The sequence below is a fragment of the Zea mays genome, chromosome 4, assembly GCF_902167145.1.
Source record: "Zea mays cultivar B73 chromosome 4, Zm-B73-REFERENCE-NAM-5.0, whole genome shotgun sequence".
NCBI lineage: Eukaryota > Viridiplantae > Streptophyta > Magnoliopsida > Poales > Poaceae > Zea > Zea mays.
Genome location: NC_050099.1, coordinates 247285360 through 247304376, shown reverse-complemented (window position 1 = coordinate 247304376; position 19017 = coordinate 247285360). Strand labels below are relative to the sequence as shown.

At 46.4% G+C, this 19017-nt stretch overlaps 2 protein-coding genes across 2 annotated transcripts in view; one reads left to right on the top strand and one right to left on the bottom strand.

The window, feature by feature from the left end:
• Nucleotides 1-12227: 12227 nt before the first annotated feature.
• LOC100381632 (uncharacterized) lies at nt 12228-13649 on the bottom strand. The gene has a single exon (NM_001174449.1). The coding sequence runs from the start codon at nt 13033-13035 to the stop codon at nt 12517-12519; it is 519 nt and encodes a 172-aa protein (NP_001167920.1). The 5' UTR covers nt 13036-13649; the 3' UTR covers nt 12228-12516.
• Nucleotides 13650-17659: 4010 nt separating this feature from the next.
• Nucleotides 17660-19017, top strand: part of LOC103654943 (3-isopropylmalate dehydratase large subunit, chloroplastic) — a 72985-nt gene continuing 71627 nt past the window's right edge. Inside the window, exons 1-3 of the mRNA XM_008681747.2 lie at nt 17660-17767; nt 18607-18681; nt 18719-18796. Of these exons, the coding sequence (XP_008679969.2) occupies nt 17660-17767; nt 18607-18681; nt 18719-18796 (261 nt within the window). The remainder of the gene's footprint in view (nt 17768-18606; nt 18682-18718; nt 18797-19017) is intronic.

The following is a 19017-nucleotide window of genomic DNA, read 5'->3' as shown; positions in this document are numbered from 1 at the left end:
GAAACGGAGCACCATCCCGGGCTGGAAAGGTTGCTGGAGACTGCCCATCTGGAGCTTGACGGGAAGCTGTTCGTCAACACGCAGCAGGCCCCTACCTGGCGCGCCAACTGTCGGCCTTTCGAACCCGGGGGGTCCCTGGACCGACGAGTAAATTGTCGCCGCGTGCCCCAGCCCAGATGGGTCGGCGCGAGATGGAGCGCGAAGGGGGGAAGAAGCCAGAGGGAGGCACGCGTAAAAGGGGAAACCCGCGGCATTCGTGTTTGTCCCGCGCCCAGGTCGGGTGCGCTTGCAGTAGGGGGTTACAAGCGTCCACGCGGGAGGGAGCGAGCGGCCTTACGCGAGCGCCGTCCCGTCCTTCCCCGCGCGGCCAACCCTCTGTAAGAGGGCCCTGTACCTTCCTTTTATAGGCGTAAGGAAAGGATCCAGGTGTACAATGGGGGGGTGTAGCAGTGTGCTAACGTGTCTAGCGGAGGAGAGCTAGTGCCCTAAGTACATGCCATCGTGGCAGCCGGAGAGGATTTGGCACCCGGTTCGCATGGTGTCGTGGCCGTCGGAGGAGCGCTGGAGCCTGGCGGAAGGATAGCTATCGGGGCTGTCGAGTCCTTGCTGACGTCCCCTTGCTTCCGTAAGGGGGCTGAGAGCCGCCGTCGTCATAGAGCATGCGGGGCGCCATCATTACTTGTTTACCGGGGCGAGCCAGATGGGACGCCGGTCTTGTTCCCCGTAGCCTGAGTTAGCTTGAGGTAGGGTAATGATGGCGCCTCCTGTGACGTGGTCGGTCCGAGCCCTGGTTTGGGCGAGGTGGAGGCTCCTCCGAGGTCGAGGTCGAGTCTGTCTTCCAAGGCCGAGGTCGAGTCCGAGCCCCTGGGTCGGGCGAGGCGGAGACCGTCGGCTGAGGCTAGGGCTGAGTCCGAGCCCTGGGGTCGGGCGAAGCGGAGTTCATCGTCTTCCGGGGCTGAGCCCGAGTCCGAGCCCTGGGGTCGGGCGATGCGGAGTTCGTCGTCTTCCGGGGCTGAGCCCGAGTCCGAGCCCTGGGGTCGGGCGATGCGGAGTTCGTCGTCTTCCGGGGCTGACCCTGAGTCCGAGCCCTGGGGTCGGGCGATGCGGAGTTCGTCGTCTTCCGGGGCTGAGCCCGAGTCTGAGCCCTGGGTCGGGCGAGGCGGATTTTCCTATGGCACCCGAGGCCGGACTTGGCTGCTATCAGCCTCACTCTGTTGAGTGGCACAGCAGTCGGAGCGGCCAGGCGGCGCTGTCCTCTTGTCAGGCCGGTCAGTGGAGCGGCGAAGTGATTGCGGTCACTTCGGCTCTGTCGACTGAAGGGCGCGCGTCAGGATAAGGTGTCAGGCCACCTTTGCATTAAATGCTCCTGCGATACGGTCGGTTGGCGTGGCGACTTGGCCAAGGTTGTGTTGGGGACTTGTTCTCAAGTGCTATGAATTAAGAACAAGGCAACATAAAGTGTTAAATGTTAACGTCCTTCGTCCATGAAACATTATTCCGTTGAGGATAATGGGCCTTGGACGAAGGTTGATGAGAGTAAAATTACGGAGCTTAAATCTTCGTAATTAAATTTCAATAGATATTGTAAGACGACATGAAATAAAAAGTACAAAAAAGGGATAAATAAATCATAGACAAGTCATATTATATTTATTGAATACAATAATACCTCTGCCTTGACAAAAAGGAGGATTCCAGAATATGCGATTGCAAAAATACTAGAGTCCGTGAACAGCAAAGGAATACTGTTCACTATTTATAGGCACAGGACGCAGCCTGTGAGGAATTACAAGTATGCCCCTTATAAAAGCTTACAACATTGACTCAGACCTTCATGGACTAAAAAGTCATTCTATCTTTAAGTCGGTTTATACTGTCGAAGCTTCATGGAGAGGAACCTTCGGCCATCTCATACAAACAGCTTCAGCCGAAAGCCGCTTCTCCCTTGAAGACCTTCGGCGACGAAGCATAGACCCAACAGTAGCCCCTTTCGCGGCGCTAGATCGTTTTTCGTAACGAGCTTGATCCGTGAAAAAAGTCTCTTAAGCTTCGGGGAGCCGAAGGTCCAAAAAACACCTTCCCTGAGCTCGTTGCCGAGAAACGATTTAATTTCCCAGCACGTCGCGGTCCCACCTTGCAGAGTTTACTGTTTGTCCCTGCGGTCCACCGCGCAGCGAGCGCAAGCGGGTGTCCGTCTGGTGTAAAAATTCTGGCGCTTCGCCTTCTTACCTGCAGCACTATATAAACAGACGAGTAGGTGTGAAGTTACCACAGCATTCATTGCTATTTGCACTGTTTTGCTGCCAAAATTTTTAACCATCGCCGAAGCTTGTCTGTCGGAATCGAACGGAGCTCCAGTTTGAAACCTGCTTCGGAGGAAGAAAATATTAAAGTTTCACAAGTTCATAATTAAATGGCCAGAGTCCGCTCTACCGCCAGGGTTGAGCGCGAGGGGGAGGAAACTGAAGCTTCGGAGACTCTCCCTATCTCCGAAGCTATGCAACGATCGGGTCTAGTGACTTCGGAAAAGATCCCTCATGATGATGCAGAACAAGCAGAACAAGCAATCGCTGAAGCAGAGGAAGAAGATATTGAGGAAACTGATTCCGAAGATGATTATCGCATTGCCATGCCAAGCAAGCCGAGCCACTTGGACTTCGGGAAATCTACTGTTTCGAAGGCTGATCTGTCCAAGATGGTAAAATCGGGCTTTTTTACTGAAAATCAGAAGAAGCTTTTGCGCTTCGGGGGAGAAGAGACTACCCCAAAACCGGAGAAAGACGAAATTGTTGTTTTCAAGAGCTTTTTAAAGGCTGGATTAAGATTCCCCCTACATGGGATCATTGCAGAGGTGCTGAAGAGGTTCGGTATCTATTTTCATCAGCTGACCCCTAACGCTATCGTTAGGCTTATTGTTTATATCTGGGCACTCCGAAGCCAAGCAGTGGAACCATTTGCGGACAGCTTCTGCCGGGTTCACGAGTTGCATTATCAAACAAAGGCTAGAAAAGATGGATTGCACGATAATTTTGGTTGCTATAACTTCGCCTATCGGAAAACTACAAAGTTTCCTGTAATTAGCTACCGAAGCAAGTGGGCAGCAGGTTGGAAATCAGAGTGGTTCTATGTTAAGGTTGATGACGACAAGGAAAAGCTTGTACAAAGCCCGCTGGAATTAATCTTCGGAGAAACCCGACCTCGCTGCAACATGACACCCGAAGGTCCAACACAACAAGCAATGAGTGAATTTAGAATTATTGCAGAGCATATCAGCACAAGGGACCTGGTTCAAGAGTTTTTAGCATTCAAAGTTTTTCCCAGTTTGAAAGAATGGGAAATGCCGAAGCTACAGGGGGAAAAGAGAGAAGGTGAACTCGTACGTTTACCTTACTATTTCAAGTTTAAAAAGTACTTTAAAGCACCCTGCCAAGAGTGGCTTGATACGATTGAAGCAATGTGTAATGAAATACTTGGCAATTATTCCAAAAAAGAAGATCAATTGATGACCGCAGCCTTCGGCACCCGTCCGAAGCGAAGGCTAAATCGAGTGTTGGACGCCTTGGGCTTTGATTACCCTGATTATGAAAATCTGAACAAGGGTGCTGGGGGTCAAAAAAGAAAAAGGATAACTGAGGCCATGAATGAAGAAAAAGAACCATTAAAAAAGAAAATTCCGAAAAAGAGGAAAGCTTCTTCTCCGAAGCAACAAATATCCGAAGCAGAAGAAACCCCCGCATCACCTTCTGCTGCTGTCGTTGAGGAAATTCTGAAGGTAATGACCGAATCTTTACCTGCGAAGCTAAGTCCACTGGGCCCTCAACTGACAAAGTTTTTTCAGAAGGACAAGGAGCCCGAAAAATTGAAGAAAACAATCAAGGCGAAGAAACAAAGAATTATCACCGTGACAGAGGTGATCGACAAGACGCCGCCAAGAGCTTCAGCCCAGAAAATTCCAGCAGCTGCAGAGGGGACAGATATTGAAATTGCACCTTCGGAGGTAGCAGCTGCTGAAGCTGCCTCAGCTGGAGATTTGAACCTGGAGAGTACAATTGAACACATTGACCAAATACTGTTAGACATGGCTGCAGAAGAGGCTACAACCGTCGCCAAAGAGGCAGTAACCGCAGCGTCGGGGAAAGGAAAAGAAATCGCTGATGAAGCTTCGGAAAACGAAGCCTTCATGTTCCAGAATTTAGTTGGAGAACAATTATCAAAAGCTGAAATGGAAGAGCTTAGAGAATATGCTAAATCCTGTGGATACAAGCCTGGGGCACTCCTCTTCGGAGGCGTTGATGATGAAAATTTAAATTGTATTCGAGATCAAATAGGAGCCAAAGTTATCAGTACTCTGTCCAAGAATATCGGCTTTCCGAAGCTAGAAACAGACATCAGTCGCTACCGACGACAACATATCGTCGGTAGTTTATTTTACTCCAACTTCAAGGTGAACTACTTTTACCTTAGCTCATTGTTTCTAATGATGAAAACATGTCTGACGAAGGTTGTTCTTGTGCAGAGTATGCTATTGAGCAAAGCCTTGCAAATGCAGCAAGATTTTGAAGATAAGAAGCAAGAAGTTATAATTGAAAATTTGGAAAACAAAATAAAGGAGCAATCAGATGTTATTGAGAAAAAGAACTTTGAGCTGCAGGCAGCCGAAGGTTCGTTGACGGAAGCTGAAGCAAAAATAACAGAACTGAACACGAAGCTTCTCCGCCAGTCTGAACAGTTCGAGCGAGAAAAGCTAGAGCTTACTGCAAAACTTGAAGCCGAAGCTCAACAAAATTCAGACTTGAGAAAACTACTGACAAGTCTTCAAGAAAAATGCTTGGAATTTAGCAATAAATGCATTCAACGATTAAGAAAGATTTTTTACTCAGTTGGAGCCAGCAGTGAAAAATTCACCCCCTCAGCTGAAGATCTACCGAAAACCTTCGAACATATTGAGGGGGAGATTGACGAGCTCGACGAAGTCATAGCTGGGCATGGTGACTTCTGTGCCTGGGTGGCTTCTCGAGGCACTGCTGCAGCTTTCCTGAAGGCTGGCTGCGATCATGCAAAGATTGTCAACAGGCCAAATTTCACCTTATCACCATCAATCCTGGATGATATCCCTAATCTCGCCCGGAGTATCTCGAATAGATTTATAAAAATGATATGGACAAAAGGTGGGCGGGAAAAGGCTGGAGACGAAGCTCGTAGCCACCTTGAACCAGTAAGAAATCATACCTTATGCTTACCTTTTCCTGAGAGCTTAATTTTGACTTACAATGACCTTAATCATATAGGATGACGAAGCCGAAGCTGATGATCAAAAATGACGCCGAAGCTAAAGCTCCTTGGAGATTAGATAGTAGACTGTAAACAGTACTTGAGAAACTTCTGAGATAACTTTTGTAAATGTAACTAAAATTTTTGAGATAACTTCTGTTCATACCTTATCATATTTGTATGAGAAATGCTTTGGTGTGGACGAAATTTTCTTTTGAGCCGAAGGCGAAAAAACACCTTCCCTTCTTTTCGTACGCAGCAAAGCATAGAAAACAACATTTTTCCTTTTTTCCGAAGCTTTCCTTTTTGTACACGAAGCTCTTTTTTCCTTTTCTCTTTTTTTTCTTTTTGCCGAAGCAACCATTTATGCCATGAAGATGATTATCCTACATATGCCTAAATGAATGTTTATGAATGCAAATGTTATGATGTAATGTGATGTGCAAATGAATGGCCAAACACGTATCCGAAGCCATATTCATAGCCACTATTTTCTTAAAAACAATCACCCCTCAGCTGTAAGCTCTGCATTCCCTTAGGAACGACTTTGGAGCTTCTTCGCCTTTACTTTTGGCGGAATCAGCGTTGACTTTTCGCTGTAAGCTCTACATTCCCTTAGGAACGACTTTGGAGCTTCTTCGCCTTTACTTTTGGCGGAATCAGCGTTGACTTTTCGCTGTAAGCTCTGCATTCCCTTAGGAACGACTTTGGAGCGTCTTCGCCTTTACTTTTGGCGGAATCAGCGTTGACTTTTCGCTGTAAGCTCTGCATTCCCTTAGGAACGACTTTGGAGCTTCTTCGCCTTTACTTTTGGCACTCGATGGTGCGTTCTCAGCTTTTACATTTACATTCCTTGGGGGATTTTGCTCTTATAGAACTAAAAAAGGAAATTACATATGCTGGCCCCATTAAAAACCTTTCTCCCCCTTTGGAAAGGAAAAGGGTGCCATGAAAGAAAAAGTAAAAAATATGAAAAATTACATCAAGTTATACATAATATCGCCGAAGCCCATCCGCATTCCAAGACCTAGGAATGTTATTGTCGTCCATATCCTTCAATCTATATGAACCGGGTCTTGACGAAGATGCTACTAAGAAAGGTCCGTCCCATTTCAACTGCAATTTGCCCACTATTTCTGGATTGGCCACTCTCTGAAGCACCAAGTGCCCTGGCTCAATATTTTTTAGCCGAACCTTTCTGTCCCGCCATTTGACTGTTTCGGCTTGATATTTATTGATATTTTCCACAGCTTGCAGTCTGATCCCTTCTAAAGCATCTTTTTCTATAGAATAAGTAGCTTCGGAATCTGATTCTGCCGAAGCTAATATCCTTATTGATCCGGCTTTAGCTTCCTCCGGAGTTATTGCTTCGTCACCGAATAACAACTTAAATGGAGTAAAACCTGTAGACCTTGATGTTGTTGTGTTGTGGTCCCACACCACTTTGGTTAACTGATCTGGCCATTTTCCCCTGGGTTGGTTGAAGATTAACTTCATTATTCCTGTCATTATAATACCGTTGGCTCTTTCAACGAGTCCATTTGACTCCGGGTGCCTAACTGATGCAAAATGGATCTTCATACCAATTTGGTCACAGAAATCCCTGAAAGCTTCGGAGTCAAACTGTGTCCCATTATCCACAGTTATAGCCTTTGGTACCCCGAAACGACAAACAATATTCTGCCAGAAAAACTTTTGGACAGTGGCCGAAGTTACTGTGGCCAAAGGCTTCGCCTCAATCCATTTAGAAAAATATTCCACAGCTACTATAACATATCTCAGGTTCCCTTGGGCCGGTGGTAACGGACCTAACAAGTCAAGGCCCCACCTTTGCAATGGCCAAGTGGGTTGTATGAGCTGTGTTAAAGATGAAGGTTGTTTTTGATCTTTTGCACATTTCTGACAACCTTCGCACTTTTGAACCAATTCTGCTGCATCCGAAGCTGCCTTCGGCCAATAAAATCCTTGGCAGAAAATTTTCCCAAGTAACGGCCTAGATCCGATGTGAGATCCACACAGGCCTGCATGTATTTCTTTCATTAACTCTATACCTTCGGCTCTGGATAAACATTTGAGTAGCGGAGCACAAACTCCATGCTTGTACAACTCCCCTTCTATTATGACATATGGACGAGCTCTTGCCTCTATCCTCTTGTTATAAGCTTCGTCATCTGAAAGGAATTTACCCTGAAGGTAAGAGATGATCTCAGTTCTCCAATCTTCGCTAAAAACAGGAGATATATTAAGGACTGCTCTTTCAAGAAGTTCCACCGAAGGTGCTTTTATTGTTTCGAAGAACACATCCGAAGGTAAAGACAGCCCCTGTGCTGCTGACTTAGCTAGCAAATCAGCATGCTCATTTTGTCCTCGAGGGATATTTTTGACAGAAAACCCTTCGAAGGAGGCTTCAACTCTTCGAACCATATCCAGATATTTTTCAAGCTTCGGATCCTTAGCCTTGCAACTCTTGTCAATATGACCCGAAACAACCTGGGAATCAGTTTTAAGTATGGCCCTTCTGATTCCCATTGCTTTTAACTTCCGAAGGCCTAGAATCAATGCTTCGTACTCAGCAATGTTATTTGTGCAACTAAAATCAAGCTTTGCCGCATAACAAGTTTTGATTTTGGAAGGTGAAATCAACATAGCAGCCGCTCCTGCTCCGAAGGTTCCCCAAGATCCGTCACAAAACACTGTCCAGGCTTCGTTGTCTTTATTCGTTTCCTCCTCCTGAGCCCCTGGCGTCCAGTCAGCAATGAAGTCTGCCAACGCCTGGGACTGAATCGAAGATCTATGAACATATTCAATACAAAATTCATTGAGCTCTGCAGCCCATTTTCCAATTCTTCCAGTAGCTTCTCGGTTCCTCATAATATCCTTCAGGGGTTGTGAAGAAGGAACAATTATGTTGTAAGCTTGGAAATAGTGCCGAAGCTTCCTGGAGGCCATCAAGACAGCATACAGTACCTTCTCCAACTCTGTATAATTTTTCTTTGATAAACTAAGAACCTCGGAAATAAAATATATTGGGGCTTGCCTCTTGTTTTGACCATCAATCTTCTCCTGGACAAGTGCTGCACTTACCGCTGAGTGCGAAGCTGCCACATATAATAATAAAGGAGCCCCTGGCATTGGTGGAGTCAATGTTGTTAGATCTATCAAATACCGTTTCAGTTCTTCGAAAGCCTTCTGCTGGATTGGTCCCCATTGAAAGACTTCGGCTGACTTCAGCACTTCGAAGAATGGTAAGTTTCTCTCTGCTAATCTAGATATGAATCTATTGAGAGATGCCAATCTCCCTGTCAATCTTTGAGCCCCCTTCTTTGTAGTTGGTGGCTCCATCCGAAGTATAGCTTCAATTTTACTTGGATTAGCTTCAATTCCCTTTGTTGAAACCAAGCATCCAAGAAATTTCCCCTTCTTCACTCCGAAGACGCATTTTTCTGGATTTAACTTTAAGCCAGCTTGCCTGAAACTGGCGAAGGTCTCCTGCAGATCAGCAATATGATTCTCCTGCTTCGTGCTTTTTACAATGATGTCATCAACATAAGTTAGCACATTTCTGCCTATTTGAGATTGGAGAACCTTCGCAGTCATTCGGCTGAAACTTCCTCCAGCGTTTTTGAGCCCTTCAGGCATCCGAAGATAGCAATATGTGCCACTTGGAGTTATGAAACTAGTCTTCGGCTCATCTTCCTTTTTCATCCAAATTTGGTGATAGCCTGAATAACAGTCTAACAGACTCATGAGCTCTGAAGAAGCTGCTGCATCAACTAAAGAGTCTATCCTTGGTAGTGGGAATTCATCCTTCGGACAAGCCTTGTTAAGATCTGTAAAATCGATGCACATTCGCCACTTGCCATTGGCCTTTTTTACCATAACAGTGTTAGCTAGCCATTCTGGGTACTTCACTTCTCTGATAACTCCTGCACTGAGGAGTCTTTTGACTTCGTTGCGAGCACCTTCGGCCTTATCATCTGATATTTTCCGAAGCCTTTGCTTTTTGGGTTTAAAGGATGGATCGACATTGAGCGAGTGCTCAATAACATCTCTATTAACTCCACAAAGATCATTGGCTGACCATGCAAAAACATCTTTGTTATTGAACAAAAACCTTATCAAGGTTTTCTCCTGCTCTTCGGATAATTGAGAGCCTAACAGCACCTTCTGCTCTGCTATGTCCTCACATAAGAGCATAGGCTTCGGCTGATCTGCTGAAGCTGCTTTCTCCCTTCTGAATTTGTACTGTTCACAAGCTTCAGCTCCATCTATGTTATGGATTGCTTTTGAATCAGTCCAATTGCCTTCGGCCCTTCTTGCAGCTTCCTGACTTCCATGGATAGCAATGGGTCCCTGATCCGAAGGTATCTTCATGAACCCGAAGGTCACTGACATGGTGATCTTGCCCAATGCTACAATCTGCCTTCCTCCGAAGCCACAGAGAGGATGTGTAGCATCATGAATCTTATCTTCTGGCTCTTGCATTTGTCTGAAGGCCTTAGCAAATATGATGTCAGCTGCACTGCCTGTGTCAACCAAGACATTATGGACCAGAAATCCTTTGATGACACAAGAGATAACCATGGCATCATTGTGTGGGTAATCTTTGAGCTGAAGGTCCTCTTGGGAGAAGGTAATAGGAATGTGAGACCATCTTGACTTGATGAAGGGTCCTTGCACCCCAACATGTTGTACCCTTCTCTGCGCTTCCTTCTTTTGTTTCTTGTTAACTGGTTCTGAGGACGAACCACCTGTGATCGGGAGCACCAGCTTCGGGTCCGAAGCAGCTCCAGCTCGGTCATTGGACGAAGCCATCAGCTCAAAAAGTGGAAGTGAGTTCACCGGAGGTGGGCGCCAATGTTGGGGACTTGTTCTCAAGTGCTATGAATTAAGAACAAGGCAACATAAAGTGTTAAATGTTAACGTCCTTCGTCCATGAAACATTATTCCGTTGAGGATAATGGGCCTTGGACGAAGGTTGATGAGAGTAAAATTACGGAGCTTAAATCTTCGTAATTAAATTTCAATAGATATTGTAAGACGACATGAAATAAAAAGTACAAAAAAGGGATAAATAAATCATAGACAAGTCATATTATATTTATTGAATACAATAATACCTCTGCCTTGACAAAAAGGAGGATTCCAGAATATGCGATTGCAAAAATACTAGAGTCCGTGAACAGCAACGGAATACTGTTCACTATTTATAGGCACAGGACGCAGCCTGTGAGGAATTACAAGTATGCCCCTTATAAAAGCTTACAACATTGACTCAGACCTTCATGGACTAAAAAGTCATTCTATCTTTAAGTCGGTTTATACTGTCGAAGCTTCATGGAGAGGAACCTTCGGCCATCTCATACAAACAGCTTCAGCCGAAAGCCGCTTCTCCCTTGAAGACCTTCGGCGACGAAGCATAGACCCAACAGGTTGCTTCTTGGCGAAGACTGGGCCTCGGGCGAGCCGAAGGTGTGTCCGCCGCTGGAGGGGGTCCTTGGGCGAGACGTAAATCCTCCGGGGTCGGCTGCCCTTGCCCGAGGCTGGGCTCGGGCGAGGCGAGATCGTGTCCCTTGAGTGGACCGATCCTTGACTTAATCGCACCCATCAGGCCTTTGCAGCTTTGTGCTGATGGGGGTTACCAGCTGAGATTAGGAGTCTTGGGGGTACCCCTAATTATGGTCCCCGACAGGATTAAAAATGAATTTTCTATGAATTTTACAAGTTCTAGCAATTGTTTTTGTGTTAAAAAATGCATTTACTATTTCATTTATTCCTTTAAATAAATTCTGGACTGGGCGCACTATTTACAGGGAACTCAGGGGCCTCGGGGTAAAACAATCTGTAGACATAGAGCACTATTTGTAGTACTGCGAGTTGATTTCCGGAGAGGTTAGGGTCTCTTTTACAAAACCTACGGTCGAACGGGTATCATTTAATATCGTCCACCCGATCTTAGATGTACGCACCAGATTAAAATCAGGCGCTAGACTCAGCCGCACACTACCCTGACCGACGGATCCGAGATCGATGGCATACAACACGCCACGCCAGGCTCCAATCTCTACTGGACGATCTGCAACCACTACACGACGGTTGATATTTAGCGACCCTTATTAGGTACCAACTGTTGGTTGCTAAAGGTTAGAGACCGACGGTCAGTCGCTAAATCTTTTTGTAGCAACGGTCGGTTGGTCGCTAAAAGTTTAGAAATTTAACAACTTATGGTTGGTCGCTATAGATGTCGTCGGGGACTAGCGGTGGGTCGCTATAGAGCAAGGATAACTATCAAATCTTATATCCTTAACGTACCTATAGATGTTAGTGACTAAAAATTAATTAAAACAAGTAAACATTGATCGCTAAATTGCGTGGTGATTTATTTCTTTTTTATATTGCTTGTATGTTTATTTCATGGTTTGTTTATGTATGGACATGACTATAGTATGCAACTATGTTCTTTGTGCTTATATGATATTAGATTCGAGTTGAAAGTTGTTTCAAATCCTACATAAAGAGTATGGATAAATCATGGATCACAAGTGAATGTTTTTCTAGGGAGACAAAGGTTTATAAACAAGGGGTGAACAGTTTCTAGCTTTTTATGAATTTTTGAGTAATTTAAAAAAAATGCTTGTTATTTATTTACCTTTGGAATGATTTTTGATTGCTTATAATTAATTTTTTGGATATTTAATAAACATTTCTTGTTCAATAAAAATCCTAGTAAATTAATAATATAATTATTAATCCCAAAAATAAATATTTTATTTATAAATAGTTTTTAGTTAATTGTTATTATAAATTTTATGGTTATTTAAAATTATATTTTGAAATTAGAGAGGAATTAGAAAAGAAATAAAAAAAACTAACCTAACCTAACCTAGCCGGCCCACCAGGGCCCATGAAACCGGCCATGCCCCCAACCCTAGCCGCCACTACCCTGCTCCCTCTCCCAAGCCGCCGCCACTCCTTCTCCCTCCCCCTTTCTCTCTCTTCTCTCTCTACCGCCCCAGGCCCCCCGATCTCCTCCTCCCACTCCGATCGCCCGACCGATCGCCGAGCTTCCCTGTTCCCTCCCCGCCCCCGCGACGCCATGGAGCCGCCGCACGCCGAGCAGGCCGTCGCCGTCGCACGCTGAGCAGGCCGTCGCCGCTGTAGCAGCAGGAGGAGAGGGTGGCACTGCAAGCCCGGGCACCGGCCTCGAAGGTGCTGTCTGCTTAACGTTTTTTGTTTCGTTCAGATCTATGGCCGGACGAGGCGGACTGTGGCTACTACCTCCGCACGACGCTGCGACGGGCGCTCCTCAGATCGGCAGAGACCTCTTTCGAACGCAAGGTCCGACCCCCCTCCTCCCCCCCTCTTCTCCGTATCCTTGACATTTTGTTCGGTTGGATTCAGTAGCCGGGAGATTCGGAATCCCGCGCGCGAGTTGGGCCTGGCCAGCAGATAATCGAATTGCTTTGCCGTGGAAACAGGAGAAGGTAATTGATCATTAATAATAAGCGGTAGAAGAAGCATGCTTTTATTTATGAAAATCTTGATTGCTTTCTCTTGGTAATGGTAGGAAGAATGCAAAACACGTAGTGAGTTCAGTTGTGACACAAGCACCAAACTTTGATGGGTATCAGTGGAGAAAGTACGGGCAGAAGTGGATTTTTTCAGATATGTTGTGACTTGCACATTCATTTCTTGTATGGAAATATGAACTGATCTGAGATCCTGAAACCATATCATTAATTTTACTGTTTTCTCCTGATTCATGTACAATCCTTATCTTCGTGTCATTCAGTAATTTTTCTGCTACAACCAGATCTTGTAGAAAACTGTAAAAAAATTGGTTGTGATGTTCTAGTTCTTATCTAGTCACTGTCTCTTCTTTTTCCTTTTTTTGAATAGTGTAAAAAGCACTTTTTCCTAACAATATGTTATTTCCCAGACTACTATGATTCGTTGGCATGCCCCTCACTTTTAACTTTCTTTCAGGCTGCAATTGAGTATATTCATTCTTTATCAAGGGCACAGCCTGCTCGTTCTCTCAATGGTGCTGGCCTTTGTCCTGCTAGTAGATCACTTAGCACCCAGGCCGCCACTACGTCAAGCACACCACAGTTGAAAGCACACCCCACGTCAAGCAGCCAGGCCGCCACTACGTTAAGCAAAACAGAAGACGAGAAGAACTGATGTAGCCATGTTCATGCTTCCACTGTTGAAATGCATATTCAGCATAGCTTACTTAGTTCCTATCTGCTGTTTCAACGTTGATTTAAAAGAAGAGCTGGTAGTTGTGAGCTATCTGTAAATGATCTAGTTGTGAATGATATTATAATTGTGATGCTTTTGTGAATATATAATTGTGGTGCTTTTGTGTTTATGTGATGGATCTATGATTGTGGTATACTGATTAACTGTGTATGTCTTTATGATTTGTGTATAAAAATCTGTGATTTGTGGTGCTTAATTAAATGTATATTTTTATTAATAACAACTGTAAAAGAACGACTTTCTGTTGGTTGCTAAATGTATAGTATGACGACTTACGGTTGGTTGCTAAATCGATAGTACAGCAATCCACGGTTGGTCGTTAAATATAAAATATTAGCAACGGACGGTCGGTCGCTAAAAAGATGTCGGTCGCTAAAGCTTTTAGCGACGGCACTTACAGCGACCATCCTTATGGGTCGCTAAAGGTTTTTAGCGACCAACCGTAGGTCGCTGAAGGCCGTTTTAGCAACCAACCGTAGGTCGCTGTAAGTGAACCGTCGTGTAGTGAACCTATGGTCAAGATTCAATGAAGCGAAGGGTTTTCCTGACTTCTAATCGCAGCCGACCGAGAAGGATCGGACGACCCCAGTCAACCCCGATACTCACCCGAGGCGGCGCTGCACTCGACGGCGGCCATGGCGGCACAACACTCCGGCGAGCAATTCATAGCACCCCAACCCACTATTCTACCAGAATTCTGTTGATACATGATGATTGAAACAACGCGAGGCTATGGGAGAGGGTCATACCGAGAGAGAAGGCGGGGACGCGGCTGCCTGCGGCGCACGGCGGAAATCTGCGGGTCTACGACGACGGTGAGCAATTCGTTGCCCGGTGATCCCAATCAACGCACCAATTGTGGCGAGGAAACGCGTGATGAACACCAGGGATCACACCCCTGCTACGAATTGGGGCTCGGGAGCTGTAATTCCCGGAGTCAACCACGGCGACCGGTCACCATTGCCTTCACTGCCCGCGACGAAGGACCAACGGATGGGGTGGATGGCGGCGCACGTGAAATTGAGGAGGAGACAGGTTGCGGCCGGCTCTTATGGGCGCACGGGGACTGGCTTGAATTCAACGCCACGACGCCGTCAAATTCGCAACGACGCCCACGGGGTTCGGCGAGGAGGTTGACGAGCTATCCGACGCTTCGGCCCCACACGTCAGCGTCACTTCGCCACCCGCCGCGTAGATTTGGTGAGGCGCCGACCGCTTGGTCCCTCCTGTCAGAGATGCCACGAGCGGGGCGCGAGACGAGGCTGGCGGGCGGGTCCATTGTGGCAGCGGTTCATCACGCAGAGAAGTAAGGCGCACGAGGGTGACAAGTTGGGCCGCGGTGTCAGCGCCCTAATCTCCCAGTGGGCTGCTGCGCGCATGGGGAAAGTGGGCCGAATTTCTAGGATTTTGGCCTAGTGGAAGTGTTCTTCGTTTTCTTTTCTTTTCTGGTTTTCTTTTCCTATCTTTTCTCTATTTCTTTGATTTCAGATTTAAATCCAAATTTGGTACTAAACATAAATACCCAAATTTAGACACTATTATGGATAAAATATCATTTACCAAATTTATTTTGTGCTATATAATATTTATCTCCCACTTTATTTATATTGTTCTCAATTCCCTAAATTGCACTTTTGGATCAAATTCAAATTTCCCTCTCATTGTTATATTTCTCTTATTATTATTTTATTATCAAGTGCACAAACAAGCAAAACTCCATCCTAATGCACAATTAAATAAAACTCAGCATGATGCACATATTAATTTATGTGTTATTGGTTATTTAATCCCCTTTTTGATGGTGTTTATTCACATGTGATAGTAATTAGAGATGGTACACATATACATGTAAAGAAAATATTCTCTTATCATATGATTTACAATTTGGGTATTACATTGAGTTGTCATTAATAATGCCAGTTTCAACAGCATCAGTTGAAAGAGCCTTCTCTGCAATGAAAATAATTAAGAACAAACTGCGCAACATGATTTCAGATGAATGGTTCAATCACTTGATGGTGTGTTACACAGAGCGGGAATTATTCAAAGCACTTGATAAGTCTACCATAACACGACGCTTTCAGAGTATAAAGACTCGAAAAATGAGTCTACCTCGTGTTATACGGGACTAGCACATTATATACATGTAAGCAATTCTTTAACTATTTTATAGTATATGTATTATTTTTTTTACATCATATGATCTTTTAAAGATGTCCAGCCTTCTAAAAATTTCTGGCTCCGCCAGTGGCTGCACAATCTCGGTAGCTGGATGGACATGGACCGGCCGTCGTCGTGCTCCGGCTCGGCGACTGTAGTTGGCTGCTGCATTCCCTCGAAGTCGAAGCTGACTTGGGCGGCCAACACCGGACCACCAGATAGTGGATGGACGGACTGGCCATCATCGTTCTCCGACTCGGCGACTATAGTTGGCTGCTGCATTCCCTCGAAGACGTAGCTGATTTGGGCGGCCAACACCGGACCACCAGACAGTGGATGGACGGACCGGCCGTCGTCATGCTCCGACTCGGCGACTGTAGTTGGCTGCTGCATTCCCTCGAAGTCGAAGCTGACTTGGGCAGCCAACAACGGATCACCAGACATAGGATGGATGGATCGGCTGTCGTCGTGCTCCGGCTCGGCGACATTAGTTGGCTGTTGCATTCCCTCGAAGTGGAAGCCAACGCCGTGCTTGTGCCCGTGCTGTTGCACATCTGCTTCTTGCTGCTGGATCAAGCTGGCTGGCGTCGCTTCCGGGTGGTCCGGCTCGTCTGGCATCATCTCCATGATGTCTATGTCATAGTCGTCGACGTTTAACTCCTCTTCGATGTTGATGCTGAAGCTAGAGCCGCTGCCGTGCCCGTGCTCTGACGACGAGCAGCAGACCTTGAACCGGACGTCGTGCTCCGTCTCGGCGTAGGTAGGCTGTTGTATTCCCGGCTCCGCCACCGGCTCGTCTGGCAACATCTTTAACTCTTCGACGATGTTGAACCGGCCGTCGTGCTCCGTCCTGGCGTCGGTTGGCTGCTGCATTCCTGGCTCCGGCACCGGCTCGCCTGATAACACGTCTGGCATCATCTCCATGATGTCTATGTCATAGTCGTCGACGTTTAACTCTTCTTCGATGCTCATGCTGAAGCTAGAGCCGCTGCCGTGCCCGTGCTCTGACGAGCAGCAGACCTTGAACCGGACGTCGTGCTCCGTCTCGGCGTCGGTAGGCTGCTGTATGCCCGGCTCCGACACAGGCTCGTCTGGCAACATCTTTAACTCCTCGACGATGTTGAACCGGCCGTCGTGCTCCGTCCTGGCGTCGGTTGGCTGCTGCATTCCTAGCTCCGGCACCGGCTCGCCTGATAACACGTCTGGTAACATCTCCATGATGTCTATATCGTAGTCTTCGACGTTTAACTCTTCGACTTGCTGCTGCTGGATCAACTTGCTGGCTGGCGCCGCCTCGGGGTGGTCACCGCCACAGGCCTTCTCTTCGACTTGCTGCTGCTGGATCAACTTGCTGGCTGGCGCAGCCTCGGGGTGGTCACCGCCACAGGCCTTCCTCTTCTTGGCCGTCGGCGGCTTGGACGAGGAGGCATTCTCGTTCTGGCCGGAGGAGGAGGAGGACGGCAACGATGACTTCCCTTTCGCGGGAGCCGTTCGATACACTTTGCAGAGCACGTAGTTGCTGGCGGCGTCGGCCTCGGCCAAGTCATCGTACTCTACCATCTTCCAGCCCAGTCTATTGACGACGACGACCGATCTAGTGGAGCGCTCCTCCGTCTTGTGCTTGCGGCCGTAGGTGAAGGTGCAGAACGTGCCGCCACCGGATCCCTGGACGTTCTTGCGGCCTATCTCCGGGTGCCAGGACGCGCCGCCACCACCGGTGATGGCGCGCTGCCTGTACCCGCTGAGCTGGCCTCGCTTGTTCGTGTATTTCTTGGCACAGTAGAGGTACCAGACGCTGCTGTAGCCCGGCACCGGTTCCAGGTTCGCGACGAGAATCTCTGGAGCAGCATCGCACACGTCCACGCCATGGACGAAATCCACGTGCTCTCCGGCACGGATGCGACGCAGGAGGGCGATGGAAGCCTTGTCGTCGGTGGGGCGGCGATCGTTGTCGTTGGAAGACATGTCGCTCGTCGAGATGTACTTGCTGCCGATGGATGGATGGATGGATATGATCGACGACGAACAGCTCTGGGTGGATGGGGGCGGAGTCGTTCGTGCGTGCGTGAAGGTGTTCGGGGAGCGATGCTTCTGGTTCTGGTTATTTATAAGGCCTAGGGGTGACGGTGTCCTAATAATTATCATCTAATTACTTCTATTTTTCGCGGTAACAGATTATTTTCCAATCTATTTGTTATAGATAGATCTGAAGATTCCTTTCCAATCTATTTGTTATAGATAGATCTGCATTGATTCATGACGCACGACGTCATTTCAAGGAGTTCAAGAAGGAGTTCGGCCGGCCGGGAGGACGCCAGGGTACGCTACAACCGTTGGCTTCTCTGCCTGGTATCAGTAATACCAGAATTTAGGTTCCTTGTAGCTTCCCTCTTCCGGAGCATTTTACATTTCGGAGTTGTCTGGTATCTAAGAAGATAAATTTTGAAAACCAGTCTTGCAGAACCAAAAAAAGAAAAGAAAAGGGTCAGGGTATATGCAAACTGAACTGTACTTCTATTTCATCTATCATTCGGGATAGTGACAAAAAAATGTTTATTTTAAATCAAAATCCAAGATAAATTGTTGTTACACTAACTTGCATTTCATCAAAGGATAGCAACAAAATAAACATTGAGTGCCGTATCCAGTATTTCAGTTAGCACTATTAAGTACTTACTTATACTTCAGTTATGCATTTATTTTCTTTCAGTGAAACAACACTAAGTGTAATTTCCGTCAATTCGAGAAAAAGAATATAGAGCTGATTTGGTGACCCGGGATCCCGGGAGGATCGGAGGGGATTGAGAGGGAAATTAGTTTATTTCCCTCTCAATCCCCTCCAATCCTCCCGGGATCCCCTTGTCACCAAATCAACCCATAGTGTTTGATCTGTTTTAATGTTCATTTCAGGTGCCACCTACTATAAGGTTTATATTAGATGGAGAGATGCCGCCTTATTTACTTGCAAAGGACCTGATTTTGCAAGTAAGCTTATAAGCTGTGCTACATTTGTTACTTACAGATTATTGGTGAGATTTCAGTATCTGGTGCGACCTACAAATCAATGGAGTTTGTTGGATCAACTGTAGAAAGTCTAACCGTATGTTTCTGGCTCAAGATTATCTTAATTAATTGCCACACTGCATAACCTTGAACAGATTAGTCCTTTTCGCATATTTGCTAGATGGAAGAGCGTATGACACTGTGCAACATTGTTGTGTAGATGTTAGCAATACAACACAGTTTGCTACATAGATATATTTAGCAAAAACAGCTACAATTAAGGACATGTGTAACCTCATTTAATATAGGGCATGTTTG